The sequence below is a fragment of the Rhyacophila brunnea genome, unplaced genomic scaffold, assembly GCF_057557595.1.
Source record: "Rhyacophila brunnea isolate RB1 unplaced genomic scaffold, BYU_Rbru_1.0 scaffold_16, whole genome shotgun sequence".
In the NCBI taxonomy this organism is placed as follows: domain Eukaryota; kingdom Metazoa; phylum Arthropoda; class Insecta; order Trichoptera; family Rhyacophilidae; genus Rhyacophila; species Rhyacophila brunnea.
Window position 1 is genome coordinate 14,888,435 of NW_028232816.1, and position 21,761 is coordinate 14,910,195.

Below are 21,761 nucleotides of genomic sequence, written 5' to 3' on the forward strand. Positions count from 1 at the left end.
CGAAACATTACTCTCACCGTTTAACCAAGAGGTGATTATTAAACAACAATTGGATTATCACACTGTAAACAGGGATTGCGTTGACAGCATGCGCTTATTACGACAGATGCCAATGCGTTATTCACGTGAATTGATTGAATAACCAAATGTGGTATATAATATATGTATACAGAGTTGTAGCTTACTGCGAATTATTGCAATACTTGAATCGTATTTGCATACAGACATCGATTTTGCAATACCTGATAATAAATGTCAACATTGTTAAAGGGACAAAATAAAACTGTATTTTTTAAGTAAACTATCCAAGGACAAAATAAATATACTGTCAGAATGTATAGATACGCTTTCATCACAGAACAGATAATAAATAAAATTTTGATAGGCTATAATATACCAATAATACAGTAAATTTTGACGGAGGGTTTTGAATGTGTATCCTACGAAAATGAACCACGCATTATAGACGTGCAATAGTGTGTGTATACACCAATATTAAATGAGCGTCAATGCATAAACAGAGCGCAGTAATCAGTATTCGACGTATGACGTATTCTTGACACGTGTTTAAATTTATCGCGTATTCTTCCTTATTCGAGATCGGTTGCCTGCTTCCCGTTCGGTATTTCAGTTCCCATTATTATTATAATTATAAGCGTAGTTTTCGCGAAATTAAGATAATTCATCAGCCTTTAAGTTTGGTCTATCGTATATTTCAGCATGTATACATTTACGTATATTACATCCTCGAGCCCATTTTCAGTAGATTTTAATAAATAATTCTATTTTTACCGTTATGTTATAATATGAAACTTCTAGTAAAAAATCCAAGCACAAGAAATATTAAATTTTACACAACAATTTATTGTCGACAAATTCGTTGCAACGTTTAAAAATGAAGTCATCTCGAATGACCTTGATTTACTTTCCATTAACTCTGCGTTTCCTAAACTTCGCAACAGGTGAGAATGATTTTTATTTGTCCAAATCACACAAAGCATTGTATAATATAAAAACTAGCTATATCTCCTTTATATAATGTCCACTACCCTCATTGTTTTTAAATACTAACTTATATAAATATACAACATTTATTATGATATATGAGAGATTTTTTGAATGCATTATCGAAGTTGTAGTATTTACCTACGGATTACGGTTCAAATACAAATTTCTTAGTGAGAAAAACCGCATACAAACGATATGACACGATACTAAAAAATATATGGAACATTAATAATGGCTATCTACGAAATACACTTAATAGACCGCAGGTGTTAAAAAAAGTATACGGTTATGTTCTGAATTGACTTAGGTACTAATAGATACCATGTGATAAATAAAAGGGCCCTCGTGCAAAGACCCTGTCCATAAACACCTAAGTCTGCCAGGGTTTACACATATAAATTTCATCGTTCTGTAAATAGATAAATACATATTAATACGGTTGAAATTTTTTAATAATTTAAATGAATAGTTGTAAAAATACATAGTACTTCACAATGAGAATATGACTATATTAAGGCTATACCTCAGTTGAGGCATGGTCTAAAAAGATCGTGGCTAGGCGATGCGCGGATTGCGGGCCGCGGGTGCAAATGACGCATGCCAAACGAAATATAATTTGTCGCATAAATCCAACATGCGTCCATTTAATGTTCTGTTTATTGTTCTATTGACATGTTCATTTAATGTTCTGTTTATTGTTCTATTGACATGTTTTCTTTTTCAAGTAAATGGGTAACATTTTTAGTCATCTTTACACGATTTAAGAATTAATACCCCCGTCGCCATCACGAAACAAATTGACGTATTCGCACCTCGACGATCGCTCTCCGAATGTCAGCGAATCCAAAATTTCGTCGCGCCTATAGTTGAAAATTATTTGCCGTTTCACTGATGTATCGTCTTGAACGTATTAAAATATTTTTACCGAGTTTGTAGATTGTTGTATAAATATTTGGAACATGGAGAGTCCTTTATTAAAATAGTTTTGGTATTTTTTTAAATGAAAGTTTTTATTATTATAATCAAACAGAAAGAACATATTATCGAGCTACAGTTTTAGAATCACTATAATTCATTATATAACTGATTGGGCGCCAATCGTGATTAACCATAATTTTTATTTGTACCACGGAATTCATTCCGTGATAGTGCTAATTACGTTTCTCTGTAACTCGTGTCTGTATTGATAATGAGTGATTCAAAATTGAATGCGGTTAGAGGTGTCTAAACACGTTGATAGATTCTGAATGTCAAGTTGAGTACCTGCCATTACAACCCGATTGCCTTTATCCGAACAAAAAATCATGAATAATTTAGGGGATTAAATATTTTATGACACCCCAGCGGGGAGCGTGATACCTACACAGAGAATCGTAAAACAAATAAAATTATGCAGCCTTTAATGATCAAATATGTACCGTATTCGGACACTGCCCCTCGCGGTCGTAAACATTTAGCAGATAGGTACTTTAGAACGTGGTGGTGGGTTATAAAAAAATTAAATAAATTTTTCAATCTCCCGTTTCTATGCATTCATAAAATTAAAGACGCGAGCATTGAACTTATTTTGAGATTGTATTTTTTTTCTTTAATTGCATTTTACTCTTTCTATACAATTTCGGATATTTGTTTTATTTACGATTTACGATACAGAAGATTTAAAAACGTAGCATTCTTCATTGTATATACATAACATAGAAAAGCTTCAGAAACATACTTATTTATTAGAAAATTCTAACAAAATATTGGCCTCAGTGGAATTTGAACACATGTATTTTACACGGCGAGCGAAGGGTCTAAATCAGGGAACTCAGAAATAATGGGAACTGAAATACATAACGGGTAGCAGGTAACTGACTCGAGTAAGGAAGAATCCGGGTTACACTTACACAAGTGTCAAGAATACGTTTAACGTCGAATACTGAAAACTGCTCTCGGTTGATGCATTTACGCTTTACACACACAATTGCACGTGCATAATGCGTGTTTCATTTTCGTAGGACACTCAGACATTCAAAACCCTGCATCAATATGCGGCGTATTGAATATAGCCTATCGGTATTCTATTATCTGTTCTGTGGCCTAATTATTAAGGTAACACCCAATATCAGAAGCTCGACTAAAAAAGATATTTAAATTAAATTTAAAAAATGCACTACGAATTATTAAAAAAATCCTTCAAAACCTTCGAGAGAATGTCTTATCCAAACTACACAATATGAATGATAAAATAAAGTTTATTAAAAATAAAACACAATATGTATGTAGTATTTACCAGTTTAATAATACTCAGGACCGATTTCAACTGCCTCGAAGGGACGTTGTCAACTGACGAAACCGGTCTTGATTATGATTAAACTAGGTGGAATAAGTATCTACTATAATATATTGTGTTTTATTGAGATAAGCGTAATGTATTTCCACCAAGGATTGACAGTTAATATCATTTTTAATAAGCTTAAATCATTTAACAAACGTTAATTAAGTTACAGTTTAAATTAGAATTAAAAAAAAAAACCTTTTATTATAACATGTATTTTTATACACTTTTTATAACACACTTTTACATGTAGATATATCTTTAGTAAAGTGTATTAAATTCCATGTTTTGTAGTAACGTCATCAGATGTACTATTAGCACTGCACTCCCCTCTAATTTTTAGATTCGCTCAAATTTTAAATCAAAACCTTAGTAGGTACTATGTAATTTTAAAAAAAACTATATAATATGTATATATTAATAATGATCGACATGTTATTTACTGATTATTATACCTATACACAATTTAGATGCGCATATTTTTTTAATAATTAGGACAGTAGCGTCAGAAAGGAAATTAAATTATTGTCTCACTCGTCCAAATGTTACGGGGAGATAAACACGAAGTGGGGGGAGAGAACGATTTTCAGTGCATTTGATGTAAGCAATTTTCCGTACTTAGCGGCCATTTTCCAGGAGCGCTCTGTATCTCTCAATTTATTCACCTATCGTAAACGTGCAATTCAATTATAAATGCCACGCCCAAACGAACCTGGGCAAAATGATAAAGTAATAACAAAATTGTATTTGTGGCAGTAAATAACACACACGACAGCGCGAGGCATGCTGTACCTACCCTATGTCGAATGTATACATAGGTTAACGTTATATTATAAAATATTGAGTCAAATTTAACAATAGGTATACCGGTAATATTATGTAAATTGTACGTTAAACATTTCACCGTAGCACAGTTAGCCGTGAACTTTCTATCGTATAGAGATGACCTTATACTAAACGGTCTCCAATTTTATTAGATTCAATTTTCACAGCCGATTTTGGCAAGATTCATGAATTCAAGTATGAAAACCTAACCTTACAAGTAATCCAGTATACCTATCGGCTATTTTCAAAATTTGTTTGCTGCTGGCTTCCCGTAAAGTGTAAACCGACAAGAACAGTGTTTTATTTAGACATGAATTTTATGTCTGACAAAGAGGTTGGACGGTCTTTAATATAAGGCCATATATCTCCCGATAAACATTTCACGGTGAAGTGTGATACGGCGAACTGCATACTTACAAGTTTCCGGGCACTAGGTATACCGATTTCACGTTATCAACAATGAAAATGTAAAACGAACTTAAATGTAGTGTAATTCTTTCATGAGATTAACTATTATTTCTATACACTTAATCATATTTTAAAAAAAAAACCGAAAATGGACCAAAGAGCGATGTTAACAATTGGATAAAGACACAAAGCTGAGTTTGACAATATGTACCTACTAAGATGAGGATGCCAGGATGCAGGCGAATCAAATAAAATTGAGAATATGGTTATGGCATGTGTACTGACAATAAACTAGCAAACAGTGATGTTTACAGTGCGACTTTTCTGTCACGGTCGTTTCTGGAATTAAAAACCTCTCCAGCGCCTATAATTCAGTGTGTGTTCGATATCGCGTGGAGTTTTATTAACATTACAATTAATAAACCTTTTCGGAAGCGGAAGAGTCTTATTTTTAACGTAGAAGTATTGTGTGGAGGACAAAAAGAAAAGAAAGCTTGTCATTCCTCTCAATAGTGTCAGAGATTGAGTATATTCTATAATATGATATACGTCAACATGCAAAGATCACGTGACGTAATGGTATCAGCATGCTAAAACGAAGTCACGCATGCAGCTTTGTGACGTAGAAAACTTGATATAGAGGTTAGTCTATAGTCTATACCTATAGTAATCCAATGGGACGCCGTAGATGTAGGTTAGATGGATCTACCATTGGGATATAGAACTGGAAATCAGCTATTATGAATAGGGACAGGTGAAGACAGTTGTTGCAGGAAGCCACTAAACGTTCTGGCTGAAAAGCAAACCTAGGCACAAAAACACTAAGATGAATGAACCTGTTCAATGCACCACAGGCATAAAGTGATTACCAATGTCAAGGGGATCTAACAAGATAGGCAGACGAAGAGTAAACCTATATAATTGAGTTGGTTTACGACTCCGTTGGCACAACCCAGAATTCATATGTATAAATAATGTGTCGATTTACCCAGATACGTGCTCTAGTCAAGGGTAGAAAGGGGAATGAACATAAAAATAAATACTGTATGAAGAGTTTGTACTGTGAAACGAGAAAATTCGCAGCATTTTGAGAGTGACTTTTGTGTGGAACATCTCTAATAAATAAATAAATAAAATATGATTCCTATAAGAGATTATACTTATATTTCTGCGTATTTGGTATACTTATAATATCATGATATTAGTTCGTTATATAATTCATGCAGTAAGTGGACCGCCGATAGATAAATAAACTAATGATATTTGTCCGGAATATTGACATGAATAAATCCGCGTGAATTTTGCGAGGTGTCCCAGTAGTGTTGACAACCGTCATTAACAAAAATATGCCAGATGGGGTAATAAAATAAGATAGATGGCAGAATAAAATGCTATATTTTTTCAAAATTGAAAGTGTTTAGAAACTAGCATTTCAAAAAAATGTGTCACAATTAATTTAGTATTCTACAACACTGATAGAACAAGTCATACAATGTGTTAATAATTATTGTCCCGCAAGATCTTCTTGGATGCGTGTTAAAACTGTGACTGAAGCCTTTGGCTTGTGTCTAAATCTTCTTGTTGGACAGTATAAGACAGAAGAAGAATATATTATATTTGTCTGTCAGCAAAGTAGCGCAAGACACACACAGACGAACACACATACTATATATCTGATATAACGCATAGAACATACGGAACGCATTGAGCGTCGATAGTAATGTTGACAGGTAGCACTGCCACCTGGTATTTTTGCTAGTAAGATATATAGTACGTAAGACCAGCATGGTGATTTTCAACTAGATCTGGTGTAATATTCTAGCTTTATTATAAGAAGTTTTACGCTGTTTGCGGTAGGGTAGAAGAACGCTAGATTTAACGCCATACGCCAAATGGACATTTGTAAGCTAGATGCCTATCAGTGTTGCCAACCGTACTATAATGTTTGTCCGCGTAGTATGTAGGTACGATATAGAAAGCGTTATAGTACACCAAAAAGACTATAATTTTGAATATCAGAAAAAAATATTTTTTCTTAAAGATGGCATTCCCACATTTCAAAAATACACCAAAACTACCATAATTTCGGTATTTCCGTATCATAATTTGGTGCGAAGTGGGTACTCTAATTTCGTCATAGAGGAAAATTTGTCGAACCGAGAAACAAAAGTTGTTTAAGGTAAACGAAATAAAACAGATTTTCTCAGATTCGCCAGTAAAAATTTTTTGACCGGAAGTGATAAAAAATATGACTCAAATTTCCCATTACGTTTTTGTGACAAACAAAAACCTATACATTTTCTGCATTTACTGCGTATTATAAGATGGTATCACTGATACTGATGTATGTCTATTCAAAAATGGCAAGGCTGTGCCTCAGTCGGGCTGCGCCCAGCTCAGAGACAGATCGTTATCTTTGTGTCACATTGTACGTTTGGTTGTAATTAATAAGTAATATAATAGAATGACAAAAACATTACTAAAAACTCAGTGATTGCATTCTAATGAATACCAATAAGAAAATTAGCTTAAATTTAGTGTAATAAACATATACTTACGTACATTTAAGCAGGAGTAGTAGTGGACAGCCTTAAATTGTCACTTGCTATAATATATATTTTCAATTTATGCAGCAAAAAGATTAAGAAATATTACAAGTGTATATATTCTATGATATTACGTGACACTATTTTAATCGAAAACCGTGCGACACTTTTGTAACAATATGGTAATTCGTTAAGTAACATAAAAAAACACACGAGTCGTTTGCAAAACAATGCAAGTAACGGTGAAACTGCTCCATATAACATACATAAAAAAATATGCTTAATACTCGTCATATCAAGATCAATTTTAGAGTATGTTTTACACAGGGGCAGTATGGCCTGGAAGGAAAAATCTCGGTGATTATTAGAATATCACAGAAATTTGAATTTTTCATTTCCGGTGTCTTGTTTCCGGTTATTTTATTTTTTAGCACTTCCGGAGCCATTCAATGTTGTGGATTTTGACCGCCTCCCGAAGAGTTTCCAGTTTTTTTTTTTAATTAAAAAAAACTTATATCGATCTATTAAGTTCTGGATACAAACACACGTTCAAAAACAACATTTATAAATGTATTGTCTCTTTAAGGCTATACCTCAGCTGGGGCACGGTCTAAAGCGATCGTGACTACGCGACGCGAAGATTGTGCGAACGACGCCTGCAGAACAAAACATAATCTGTCATAAAAATTCAACATGCGTCCATTTAATGTTGTTTATTGTTATATTAGTAACAATAATAATATATTCATTAACATGTTTTCTTTTTAAGTAAATGGGTAACGTTTTTTAGTCATCTTTACACGATTTAAGAATTAATACCCCCGTCGCCATCACGAAACAATTTGACGCTCGACTTTCGTTCTCCGATTGCCAGCGAGGTCAAAATTTCGTCACACCTATAGTTGAAAATTATTTGCCGTTTCACTGAAGTATGCTCTTAATAACAATAGTGAAAAACTGGAAGTTTCTCGGTTTGAGATATAGGTGTAAAATGTCGCTCACCTAATCAGTAAATCACATCTCTGGCAATATTGCAAATGCCACAGTACGCATTGAAACTACTCTAGAAAATGAAAAAAAAAGACAGATACAATTGATAATAATAAAAAATGTAATGGTTTGGACATGTAATCATTTAATGAGGGAGAAGTAAAAAGATCAACAATGAGACTAAAAGAAAATATATGAAAGGTAGAGCGTTGGCACACCTGCATAGAATATCTTGGATTAATAATTTACACTATTGCTGGATACGTACATCTACGCGTCTAAAGAGCAGTTCTGAACAACTTCTGACCGGGGTAACATAGCCCATCACCAAGATATGATAGTTTAGGGTAGTTTTTCGCATGTAAGCAGGTATCCATCATTATACAGATGATATTCTGCAAATTTTGAATGATGTACTATTTCATTGTATATCTCGTGATCGAAACTATGTAAAACATTAGTGATACATTAAAAAATCACAGTGCTATGTACCGCTCTTACTATAAACATCAAATAATAATAATATGACATAATATGCAACGACTCTTAAAACAGTATCTATAAATATGTCTACCAAAAAAGCTTCCCATAGCTCCACACTTCTTGGTTCCTAGATCTTTGCTGCCACGTAATTCAGTGGGTGTTAGAGCGTCTAAATCCTCGATTAGTGCCTCTTGGGTACCACTGTATGATGCCGTTTGTCCAGTAGTTGTCCACTCACCGAACGACATGTCCAGTTCTTTACCATTTCATCTGTTTAGCGACCTTTTGTCACGTCGCGTACTCTTGCCTAATCCCTTATCCATTGGTTTATTTGTGATCTTTACGCGTTATGCCCAGTATACACCTGTCCATGCAACGTTGCGCTTCTCGTATTATTTTAATTTCTCTTACGTTAAGGAAATATATTATTATTAGACAGCAAACGTATATTTTTAGACGAATTTCTGAAGAAATTGAAATTTGGGCCGGAGTGCATTTGGACGTCTGAATAAAATATTCAGGAGTGACCTCCCAATATTTCTGAACCAAAAAGAGTTAAATCATTGTGTGATTTATAAATCAAAGGTGTTGGCCATAATCAGGTCGTAAAAACTAAAGACGTGAGTGGTACATACATATTAATATTATATACGCCCAACGTGGCAAAGAAAAACTTGAAAGACTATCTTTAGGATGCCAATATCGGCAACTTAGATAGATACATACACCAGGTAGTAAATCTACGTAAAAACGCAGTGGGCTAGAACGAAACCATTTAAAATCCCCTGAAGCCACGCCTAACTAAGTTCAGTTAAATAAGCAACTCCAAATGGTGATTATTGCCAAGTGCGATGGTTCTGCATCGCGAATGGAGACAATGGGCAACACCTTCGTCAATCAAATAATATTAGGTATATAAATTCAATTGAAGTTTAATACTAAATAAATATAATAACAAGATAAAAAAAACTTTTTATATACAACGTTTTTAAATTTTCTGTTGAATTATTATGCTCAATATGCTGAAACATGTACTTGATAAGTAAATAAAAAACAAACAAATATAGAATACTGAAATGTCATTTTGACATTTCATTTTGATTTCCATAGTAACGCACGTATATATTAATAATTTAGTTGCTAGGACCACCCCCTTAGCAACCAATAATAGTCTTTTACTTTTTACGATTTTTTCTGAAATAACTTTCCATACAAAACAGAATTAACTGAAAATGAATTCTAAAGATGGCTAAAAGTATTGAAAGAATGCATTGGCATCGTGTTCTGATATATTTAAATGTCTAGCTAGTCGGGAAATTAGTTAAAAACCGATTTCAAGATTTGTACTGGACAAACAACTACCGGACAAACAAGAATACGAGCTAATAAAAATGTTGTAAAATGATTACAATAAAAAGCACGCCTTACAAAGATAATACAGGTGAATAATTCCAAAAGACAAATGTTTGATAAAGATACAATACAGCATAGTAGAGTTACGCCCAATAAAGGCAATGCTACAAAAAATCTCAGATGTAATAATTTCATTAAGTACTGAGCCACTTGCACAGGTAAACTTTGTATAATGAAATACTTTCGCTTGCGACACAACACGTTTGAGACGAAGCGCCGCCAGCCACGAACAGCTGGTGGCCAACACGGGGATGGCGTACCCGTCAATCACGCATCTGTGTCTAAGTGCTTATTATACAGGTGTACGTAATACTATTTACATATCTCCCCTGTCACAATATCGATCTGCTGTGGTATTTCACGGCGAGTTAGTGCGTGGGTTTATCGCGGTAGGTGCACGGATCATGCGAGAATGAGATATTATGATTTGTGTAATGTAACGCTATCTACTTTAATCCCCGTTTTCAGGCGCGGTTACGCATAACAACCGTAACGTAGACTGTACAGAAATATGGTAGGTAGTAACCATCCGAGGATTACACCGGAACCGGCTTCTGGTAGTCTTATATCTAGTTTTGTAAGTTATAATTTGTGGAAAATGTAAATTTTAACCGACTACCTTTCCGACCAGTGGAGGTTTGTATTAAGAGATATTTGTTTTTACGAGAAATGGATAACAGCCACTTGTTCAACCAACCATACTATGACTAATACACAAATTGAAAAACAATATGTGTACTTGCCAGACCGAGGATTTGAACCTGGGACCCACGACGCTATCGGCCGACATTAGTTGATCAAAAAAGCCCCACGGTTTTGCTCTAACCCTCTCGTCATTCAGCCGTAGGCAGGGCCGTGTCAGTGTAAACAGATGTTTAATCTGGTCCGTTCATTTGGAGCAGCTTTACGTCGTCCCTTCCAATCTTCGATCTGCTCAAATAAGCACACTTGCGAGCATTGCGATCTCAGTTTTGGGAAACTGATCCTCAGACATAAAAAAATACTGATGATTCACATTCAAAACATCGGGTCTCGTGATAGGTCCGATTAAGACCGGGTGTGGTACGGGGCGGATGAAGCCATTAACTTGATCACATACCACGAGTTATTCCAGATTGTTGTCCTCCCAATTGGATATATGACCGATATATTGGCTATATGGCCGAAGTCTTTCACAGGCAAACTAAGTAGAGCCAGAATAGAATCTGGAGTTTGTAGATAATTGACTCGTTCTTTCGCAAACGCGAAGAGTTTAATAAAGTGATCACAGCTTCAAAGGCTGGACCAATTTTATTTTACGAACACTTCCTAAGTATCAGCCAAATTTATCACTGACTCTCGTTTCTCTCGCGCTTTCCATGAGACATGTCCCATATAATTTAATCATTATGAATTCTTACGCGTAATCTTCCCTCATTTATCGTGTTCAAACGTTTAGCCTTTTTTATAATATGAGGATTTTTAAAGTAGACCAGGAACTTACAGCTATGACATTGCCATGTACTAGGTATGTGGTTGTCTTTTAAAATAATCACTTATTAAATGGTTATCCATCACTGTCTAAGATTCATCAATCACTGAGTAAAGAAAGAAATTCGTGGTTTGAAACTACCAACACGCGGCGATTTAAGGCCACCTCAAATCGACTAACTTATCAAATGACTAGTACGATATATATTTTCAATATTTAGGCCAACGAGTGTTGCATATGAGAAATAAATACTTTGTAGTAGAATTGATAGAAATTTGTTACTAGGACAGTAAGTCATATCTCTGATTCTCTCCACGTTTTCACCGGCGATTCGTATACTTGATCACGGTTAAAGATAGATGTTATATTTTATATTGCATAATAGAAGAATGACCACCCGAGTGTATTAGATAATTCATAAGATCATACGACAAGTTCATAACGTAATGATGTCATAATCATTGGTCAACGAATTATTATGATTGGATGCACTTCAAAATCAAATTATACTATCATTATCAAAACCCAGTTTATACAGCGTTTTTTCAGATGACGATTTCAATAGAGTTTTAGTTTCACATAAAATGCCACACACATCCAAACCATAAAAGCATAATTAAATTAATTTTTGTGTTTTAACGTTATGCCGTGTCTACACTGGCAACAAGTTTCTGGTAACCTCATTAAATTTTCATAATTATCGTAAAATCTAACGAGGTTGCCAGTGTGGACCCGGCATTAGTGTCGTGTCTAGGACGATTCGACACTACAACTGGGGGCTACGCAATCGAATGAAATTATCGATATTTATATATTATTTTGAAATTTGGTGGACATTTAAATATGCACGCGTGAACAATGATTTAGTTGTGCATAATATGTAGACGATAGTAAAGTTCTCTTATTTTTACCACGTTTTTCTTAGCTCGTATTCTTATTTGTCCGGTGGTTGTTTGTCCGGTACAAATCTTGCAATCGATTTGTAACTAACTTCCCGACTAGCTAGACATTTGAAACTTTTAGAATATATCAGAACACGATGCCAACGTATTTTTTTTAATACCATCCTTAAGTATCTTTATTAAGCCATCTTTAAGTAGAATTGAATTCATTTTCAGTTAATTCTGTTTTGTATGAAAAGTTATTTCGACACCATTATTGGTTGCTAGGGCTCTGGGGTCCTAGCAACTAAATTATTAATATATACGTGCGTTACTATGGAAATCAATATGACATGTCAAGTACAAATTTTTTTGATCGCTTAAGCTAGTCAAGTCAAGTTTATGTGGTACAACAGAAAATTTAAAAACGTTGTATATAAAAAGTTCTTTTTATCTTGTAATTATTATATCATTATGAAGCATCATAATTCTTAACCCACAATAAAAAACATTATGTTAAGAGCAAAATAAATTAAAATTACTAAGTAGTAGATATAAACTTATTTAACTTCCTCGTCTACTTTCTGTATCAAATCGTAACGAAAATCTATTTATTTAATTAATGAACGTTATTTCATTCGACAGTGCTGCGCCCACTTGTCCTGGCGTCCAGTTGTCCCAGTGCCTTATTGTATTGACTTATACACATTCTGAATTAACTGTAACGCATGAGAGAAAACGTTTGAAAATGTGCAAGAGAGAGCGAGACAGGGAGAATACGTATTAAATATTCACGTATAAACGCAAATTATAAATTTGAAATATCGTTCATTTTAATTGGGTCGTGAAAGCAAATATATGATACTCTCATATAGTTTGATAGATATCGAGTATTAGAATTAGAGTATTGAGAAATTGGTGTGTTATCCAAAAGATTTAAGGATAATTATATTAGGGATAAAATACTGTAAACTTAGGCAATATACGATATCAATAAAAAAAAAACAAATGTTATGGATGAGAAAGATCTTTGAACATGAATTTGGTATGAATGAATGGTGTTAATTATTGTATTAAAAGACATACATTAACCATTTCGACAACGAAAAAGTCGACTTGTACCGAAACCATAACATCCACTGCGAATGTTGCTATAACTGCATGTTAAAAATATTATACCACATCAACTATTTTAAATACATAGATGAATCACATTTCCCAAAAAATACATATGTCATACGTATTTGAAAAAGTTCAGAATACTTACTGCCCATAGTTAAAATTTAAAGTCTATGTGGAAAGAACTTCTTACTTTAATTTATCAATATAGAAATTGATCGACAGCTGTGCTGTGCGAAGAATTAATTATACAGATAAATTACGATAAGTAAAAAAAACACAGTAACCTTGAACTATAAGAAACGAGTTTCCGGTTTAAATTCTCACAAAATGCAATGACCGGATTAGCAACCAGCTGTTGCAATATCTTTCGACGTTAATATTATTATAATTACGCTACTCAACTTAAAAAAATGTCGCTTAATGCTAATTAGGGATGTGAAAAAAGATCGATATTTTTCATTCGATACTTTTATTTATAAAAAAATCTCTAGGACAATTTTATTTCGATATGAAATCCATCTAATAGGTTCCTCTAGACATGTGTAAAAAGAAACACTGGACAGTGGAAGGAGCATAAAGGCATACAGCAGACAACAGGGAGGAAGATGTTTACTGGTGGCTGCTAATAATTGCTACATTACGTGGTATTCGATACGATAACGATACCCGATACGTTTTTTTAGATATGACATCTCTACTGACACCCAATGATTATATTTTTTTTATATACCCATACACTCTTTTGGAGGACGAGTTTAATATTAGCATATTATTAAGAATGTTTCCGTATGTACATGTCTACATAAAATGCGAAAATATTAATGCAAATATAATAACATGGCACAACGTAGGAATGTACGAAATCACGATATCATATGATTTAATAAATAATAATTTCGTCTACCAAATCGCAGTTTCGTACTTATCGTTTTTTTTTGTGCTGGTGGAAATATGAAAAAATATGAAATGATTAAGAGACAATACTAATAATTTATTTATAATACTCGTATACAACTAAAACAATTCTTTATTAAAAAAATAAAATGTGGCAGTGCCACTTGTCAACATTCTTGTCGATACGCTGAATAATACTATTATACAATATGGGATGATAGGTATTAATTTCGATAAAGCCGGCGTATTTTACGTCTCGTGAATGGATGGTTAAAGAAGAATGTAAGCGAAATGCATATATGTGACCGCAATTTACGTGCGTCAGAGAGAGACAGATTATGCGTTACAGACAGATAAATAAATCAAGACAAATATTAAATTATATGTAGTTAGATAAATCAATTGTGTATTACTAAAATAGTAGTGGCTCCCATGTCAACATTTTTATCAATGTGCTCAATAATACTATGTATGTTTTATGTCATAAGTCATACGCAAAGTGATTATAGGGTAACAATATTCATAGCTAAAGAGCGCGTCGATTTGATCATCAATATGGATTGGTAGGTATTAATTTCGATGAAGCCAGTGTATTTTACGTGAGTGAATTTGTTAAAAAGCGTGTGAGCGAAATGCATATACGTGACTCTTCCTTAATTTACGTGCATCAGAGTCAGAGACATATTGTGCGTTACAGACAGATAAATAAATCAAGACAAATAACATATTATACATGGTTAGATGCAGCTTGGATAAAGTCCGACAGTCCTGACAAAGCCGAAATACGTATCGTGATTAGGTACATTTTTATTTATTGATTTTAATGTACACTATGCAACAGCTTGTACTATGTCGACCTTGTGAGTTTTACGATATGTATTACAATTTTATTATAAGGTTCGTAAGTTGTAGGTAATAATTTAGATTTTTTTTTAGTATTTTTTCTCTTATAGATTTTCATAAGAAGGTTATGACAGGTATTATTACGAATTCAATGGGTTGTTTTTGATTGAGGTGTGTATATATCGATAATGGGTGTCAATCTACCACGTTAACATTAAATCACCTCACTCACTTGGCCTTAACTTTAACGGAATTAAATTGTATATTATATTATAATGACGAATGTATGATTACGATTAGGGATTGCAATACCGAATGAAAATGTCGATACCGGTTTTTCGGTATTTCTTATTGAATACCAGTATTTCTTAAACATTAAAAAAAACAGAAGTATCTAGGTGCTTATCAATAACTATAGCTATTAAAATCTTTTTAAAATATTAATTTATAGCAAAAACCTACATACCTACATATATTATGTTGATATTTAAAAATATGTATTCGTCATAATTGTAGAACTAGTGATTTTTCACAAATAATTTGAATATATTGATAATTTTAACTAAAGCTCTCAAAAGTTCATCAAGTGCAAATAAGTCCGGCTGCAGGAAAAGCTTCTTAAATTCAACGCTTGTAGTCATCAATAATAAAATTATAGAATAATTGTACATTTTTGTCACGGATGTTTTCTATTTCGAAATAATATTATGAAATTCGTCGCGACAATTACTTAAAACGAGTGTGCTTTCTTAATACCGAAAATTCCGGTATTTTGGATTCTTAAAACCGGTATTTCGGTATTGATAAATACTGTAATACCGGGTTTGAAATACCAGTATTGCAATCCCTAATTACGATCGAACAGAATAAGAGGATTTAGGATGTTACACGTAAAACAGTGATAAATATATTGTAAATATACTATCGTCATAGGTGAAGACTTTTTTTGCTCATTGCATCCGTGTTGACGAAGTTTGAGATTTGCTGTGAGATTTATATATTATTCAATTCTGAGTCTTTCATTCATACATTCTCAGTCGCTTGAAATTATGGATCATGTTGCGACTAGTAAGTAGTCAGCATTAACGGTAAACTATGACTACTTTGATTTTGTTGTGTAGTCTAAAATTTAAAAAAAAAAATATTTGGTTTTAATTGAATTAACCATTTCTGAAATTCTCTTTCAGATCCATCAAACAATCCGTAGCGATTTGTCTACAGCCATCATGACGACAACTACCCGGACGAAGCTGCTGCGAACCATTCGCCGGTATGCCATATCTTCGGCCATACCGGTCGACGTGGTGGAAGCTAGCGCCAATGATGAGGCCAGATGGCAGAGCAGAACTTCGGGAGTTAAGCCATTTTCCGCGATGCCAGGTCCGAGGCAGCTTCCCATCATTGGAAACTCTTGGAGGTTCGCACCAATCATTGGTAAGTTAGACTGTCATATACCAGATTTTATTGTGCACAAAAAGATTCATAGAAAGACTATTATTTTGATGAATGAATAAGTTAAGAGATGTATCAACACAACAACAGAGGAAAGAAAAAATTTTGTGTCGAAAAAAAAAACGTGAAGATATCTATAAAAGTAATGCTGAAGCCTAAAGGACTCTCACATCAATATATTATATCAGTTCGGTGAACATTCTATACAAACTGTATCGAAATTGGTTTCGGACATTACACGTTCTGACACAATTATCCATGTATTATTGTTTTACGAGGGTGTGGAACACATTGTTAATATTGTACAAATATTCTTGGTCTGGACAAGGCTTGACTAACGACTAATTCGCTAAAATATATAGCGCTCTATAGAAAAAACATGAACAAAAAAAGCTGCATATTATTATAATATAATAGGTCGTTTAGAACGCGTGGTTTTACTGCTGGCAGTACGTTTTGTCGTGCAAGTTGCAACACCGCATGCATGCATCAAAAAAGTTCAGCGGCTTCTGAATTTTCACGCGATAGCTTTAACTTTTGTGATAATGAAAAAATGAGATTTGCACGACAATCGGTATTTTTGTGTGTAATTGACAAGCTATTGCTGGCAGTCAATCCATGCACGTGTACAGGCGCTATACCTAATGTTATTAAAACTTTGATGTAATTTTCAGGTCAATACAAAATCGACCATCTCGATGAAGTGATGATATCACTAAAGGAAACGTATGGTAAAATAGCACGCGTAGGAGGCCTACTGGGCCATCCAGATCTGGTCTTCGCGTTCGACCCCAAGGACATTGAGACGGCCTTCAGGCGGGAAGAAGTTCTCCCGCACAGACCCTCCATGCCATCCCTCGCGCATTACAAACGAACCCTCCGAGGTGAATTCTTTCAGGGGAACGCGGGAGTCATAGGAGTGTAAGTTTATTATCTTGTTTCTTACATATTATTTTTGTATACAAGAAGCTATTAATCTCTGCCGAGCGGTATTATGGTATGGTGGTATATTTGATTAGTATGAATATGGTGAATACAACATAACCAGGAGATACCACATATATATACATATCACTTAACATTAAATAAATACCTAATAGTGATAAATATACCTTTCACATTTATCACTTTACAGTTTACGTATACGGGCGGTTAATTATGTAAAAAAGTTAACCGTCTGAACTGTTAAAAGGTGATATTTTTTAACAGCACCTCTTTTGGCCGTGCTAACTTTGAGAACGAGACAGAGTACGTCAATTGTACATATTGAGAATAGAGATGCAAGACCGACTGTTTTGCTGCAATCGCAATGACTTGACTAATAAAATTATAAGTTATGTTGATATGTCTGACGTGTCAATACAAAATTTTCGTATTCCGCTCATTACCGACTATATGGCGCTGGTTCGGCTTTATGCGCAGCACGAACATAACCGAATTTGACCGACATGTCTACCAACCTAAATTTTTACCGTACCTATTACGAATTAGAGATATCCGCGGATAACCGTTTAGTGTAGGTATAGAATGCCTTCCGTGTTAATTTGTGAACAGTGATAATAACGGAAACGTGCTAAAGTGATAAGTTAACATAACCGTTAAGAATAGACATACAGAGAAATCGTTAGAGAAACCAGCAACTCGGTATATTTTTTTATAAAATTACTCAAAAATTCGTAAATTAAGGCAGCCCTATAAATAAAGCAATTTAAAATAAAATTTAAAGATACAACTTAATGTATTCACCATACGTGCAAGAAATGTAGAATAATATTTGTTTTGTAATGACTTTTCATCTGGAGTCCATGATAAATAACAAACAAAAGATAATTACTGTCATGCAAATATAGAATCAATCAGTTGAGCGATGCATGAGGTGCATTCATGCGTCAATCAACTCATAACGTATAAAATTCCAATGAAAAACACCTATGTATATTTTAGTATGCGCTTCCATATTATTTTATTTCCTCTGACAGTTGCATAACAAGAAAATTATGTATCAATAAGTTCCGTATAGTTATGCATGTTTATTTGCGAATTATTAAAGAATATCAGTAAGCAATTAAATACAACATTAACTAGTTCAGAATTAATACATTTTTAAACGCGAACAAGTAATTGTATACACTTATGATATAATTTCAACTGAAAATCATTGGAAAGTCATTACATAAAACATAACACTTCTTTTGGTTTGGTCCAGAAGTCACGCTCAAAATTATCTATGCACCTTATATGCAGTCGGCCAATATTTGTTTTGGTGTGCGCTACACGACTATTTACCGCGTAGTTGAGACGTCTTATGGTCGAGAGGTTTCAGAAGAAATTCTTGAGACTCCTTTACTTGAGGTTGTATGGATTGGATACTATCCGTGGCTTTATCCATCTGACTTTCTCTTAGGTATGCTTACACACTGCAGTCTTCAATTTAGAAGAGATCTTTATTTAGCTACGTATTTTTTCCACTTATACGAGGTATAAATGAGTTCTGAGCAGTGTTGACCTGTGCGTCCTTGATAACTATTTTAGAAATAGAGAACATCAGTTGTTTATTCTCCCAAGGTGCAGAACCCACCTGCCACTGGTAATGCCAATTGGGAGGGCGATAACTATGTTCAACCAAATTGCTTCGGGTGTTAATATATTCCTCTTGCGAGAGGGTGAGTTTAGGTGGACGCTATTTTATAAATTCTTAAAATAGGGTCATCTAAGCAAACTCGGTAAACTTTTATATATGTGTAATTGCATTTTCACTGCTTCTGTATGTTTGTATGATGATCTTTTTTTATATTTTCAATTATATCGCTTTTATTACATTTTTCTTCTTCTTTATAATAATATTTCATGTCGTGTTGTTAACGTCTTAAACTTATAATTTGTTAAGTTCACAATGTTTAAAAAAAAAAAAAAAATAATAATTGAAATATGATTTACAATTATTCAAAGTTTGTCAGCAGCAGGACAGGTTTCCGAAGCATTCATGACAACTGACGAATGCGTAAGATGTAAACTTCAAATGTTCGGTGATTATTGTGTGACTGAAGTGACATTTATTGTCTAGCATTCATGATTCGATATATCATTAGTTTCACCTTGTAGTTTGTTCTCACTGTTAATCAAGGATCCTAAGTACCTATATATAATTTTAAATTGTCACGATCATGACAAATTTCATCGGATTAGATTGACATAGATAAACAATCAATGACATATTTTAACCGACAGCATCCTTTAACATAGTTTACTTATTAGTAAAGTTATTACGTGGTATCATAATAATGAAATCTCAAGTGTTAATAATGACAAAACAAAAAAACGAATACGGGATGAATCCCGCGGTTGAAAGGTACCTCGGCGCATGATAGATGATAGCTCACTCAAATTGCCTGCCCGTTTCCGACGAGCGTCGATTTAGGCGAGGCGAGGCGAGGCGTCGGTCGGCGTCGAGTGTCGAGTTTTCTTTATCAATGGGCTCGAGCTTGACGCGTTAGACAAGTGGGGAAATCAATTAGGACAGGTGGTGTTTTTAAGCGTCGTAAAGTACCGCGTCCGGCAATATCACGCCGATAAGGGTGTAAATCATTTCTCTTGCGCGCATAACTATTTACTTAGGAATTTATATTTTTATATTAAAACATTAATCAAGTAAGATAGGTGTGTGAAATAATATTCATTTTATCCTCATCTCTCTAATACTACTTACTCGTATGTACACACATAACAGACCTGTAATTAAATTACATTAAATCATATCTTTCATATTCTGTCGCTAGAAGTCCTTAGTTATACACTCATCCTTAATAATAGCATATCAATTTTAATAAATTGGAAGTTAATTACAACCTAATATTCATCGGTCTGACAAACGGCACTGGGACAACTGGACGCCAGGACAAGTGGGCGCCGCACTGTCGAATGAAATAACGTTCATTACGATTTGATAAAGAAAGTAGACGAGGACGTTTAATAAGTTTATATCTACTACTTAGTAATTTTGATTGATTTACTCTTGACATAATGTTTTTTATTGCGGATTAAGAATTATTGTTTATGCCTGACGCTTCGTATAAAAATAAAAGAACTCTACTCTCGTTGGAACTTAAACATAGTATGCACAATTAAATCATTATTTACGTGTGCATATTTTAAATTCTCATCAAGTATTAAATATTATATATTTTTAAATTACATACATATAATTCACGAACGTCTATATATTTTCAAATTTAATTCGATTGCATAGCGCCCAGTTGTCGCGGCATTGAGAGCCTATCTAAACAGATTCAAATTGAGGGACGATGACTGCTGTCCATGTGACGGTAACACGTCTCAAACATTGTGCCATGTCATTAACGACTGCCCAATATTAGAATATCGGATCTCTGTGCAGACAACATAATCACGAAATTGACCAAAAAAATAAACACAAAATATCTAATTCTGGCGATTACCAAAATTAAGGCGATACTTCAGTGAAACGGCAAATAATTTTCAACTATAGGCGCGACGAAATTTTGGACTCGCTGGCACTCGGAGATCGAACGTCGAGGTGTGAATACGTCAATTTGTTTCGTGATGGCGACGGGGGTGTTAATTCTTAAATCGTGTAAAGATGACTAAAAATGTTACCCATTTACTTGAAAAAGAAAACATATCAATGAATATATTATTATTGTTACTAATAGATCAATAAACAGAACATTAAATGGACGCATGTTGGATTTATATGACAAATTATATTTCGTTCGGGATGCGTCATTTGCACCCGCGACCCGCAATCCCCGCATCGCCTAGCTACGATCTTTTTAGACCATGCCTCAACTGAGGTATAGCCTTAAGGAAATAAATAGAGGGACATAACTTACTGCAGACTTACCATAAAAAATTTGCAAACATTTAAATATTTTAAACCTCTCGCAAATACTAAGCAATTATTATCTCTACAGAACCACCTTGTACGGAAGGCATGGTTAGTAAAAAATATTAAAAAAAATAAAATATACGATATGCTGAAAAATTGAAAAGTATTTACCGTTCGTCCTTGATAAACGAATGTATTATGTGTAGTAAGTGATTTTTTTGAGGATGTCCTTGTTTTTTTT

At 34.0% G+C, this 21,761-nt stretch overlaps 2 protein-coding genes across 3 annotated transcripts in view; one reads left to right on the forward strand and one right to left on the reverse strand.

Moving 5' to 3' along the window:
• The window catches only part of Galphao (G protein alpha o subunit), a 307,748-nt gene that overhangs the window by 75,192 nt on the left and 210,795 nt on the right, over nt 1-21,761 (reverse strand). The gene's annotated exons all lie outside the window — the stretch shown is intronic.
• Nucleotides 1-21,761, forward strand: part of Cyp49a1 (Cytochrome P450 49a1) — a 54,625-nt gene that overhangs the window by 1,404 nt on the left and 31,460 nt on the right. The window contains exons 2-3 of the mRNA XM_085943369.1: nt 16,392-16,638; nt 17,331-17,577. Coding sequence (XP_085799495.1) covers nt 16,431-16,638; nt 17,331-17,577 — 455 coding nt within the window. The 5' untranslated portion in view covers nt 16,392-16,430. The remainder of the gene's footprint in view (nt 1-16,391; nt 16,639-17,330; nt 17,578-21,761) is intronic.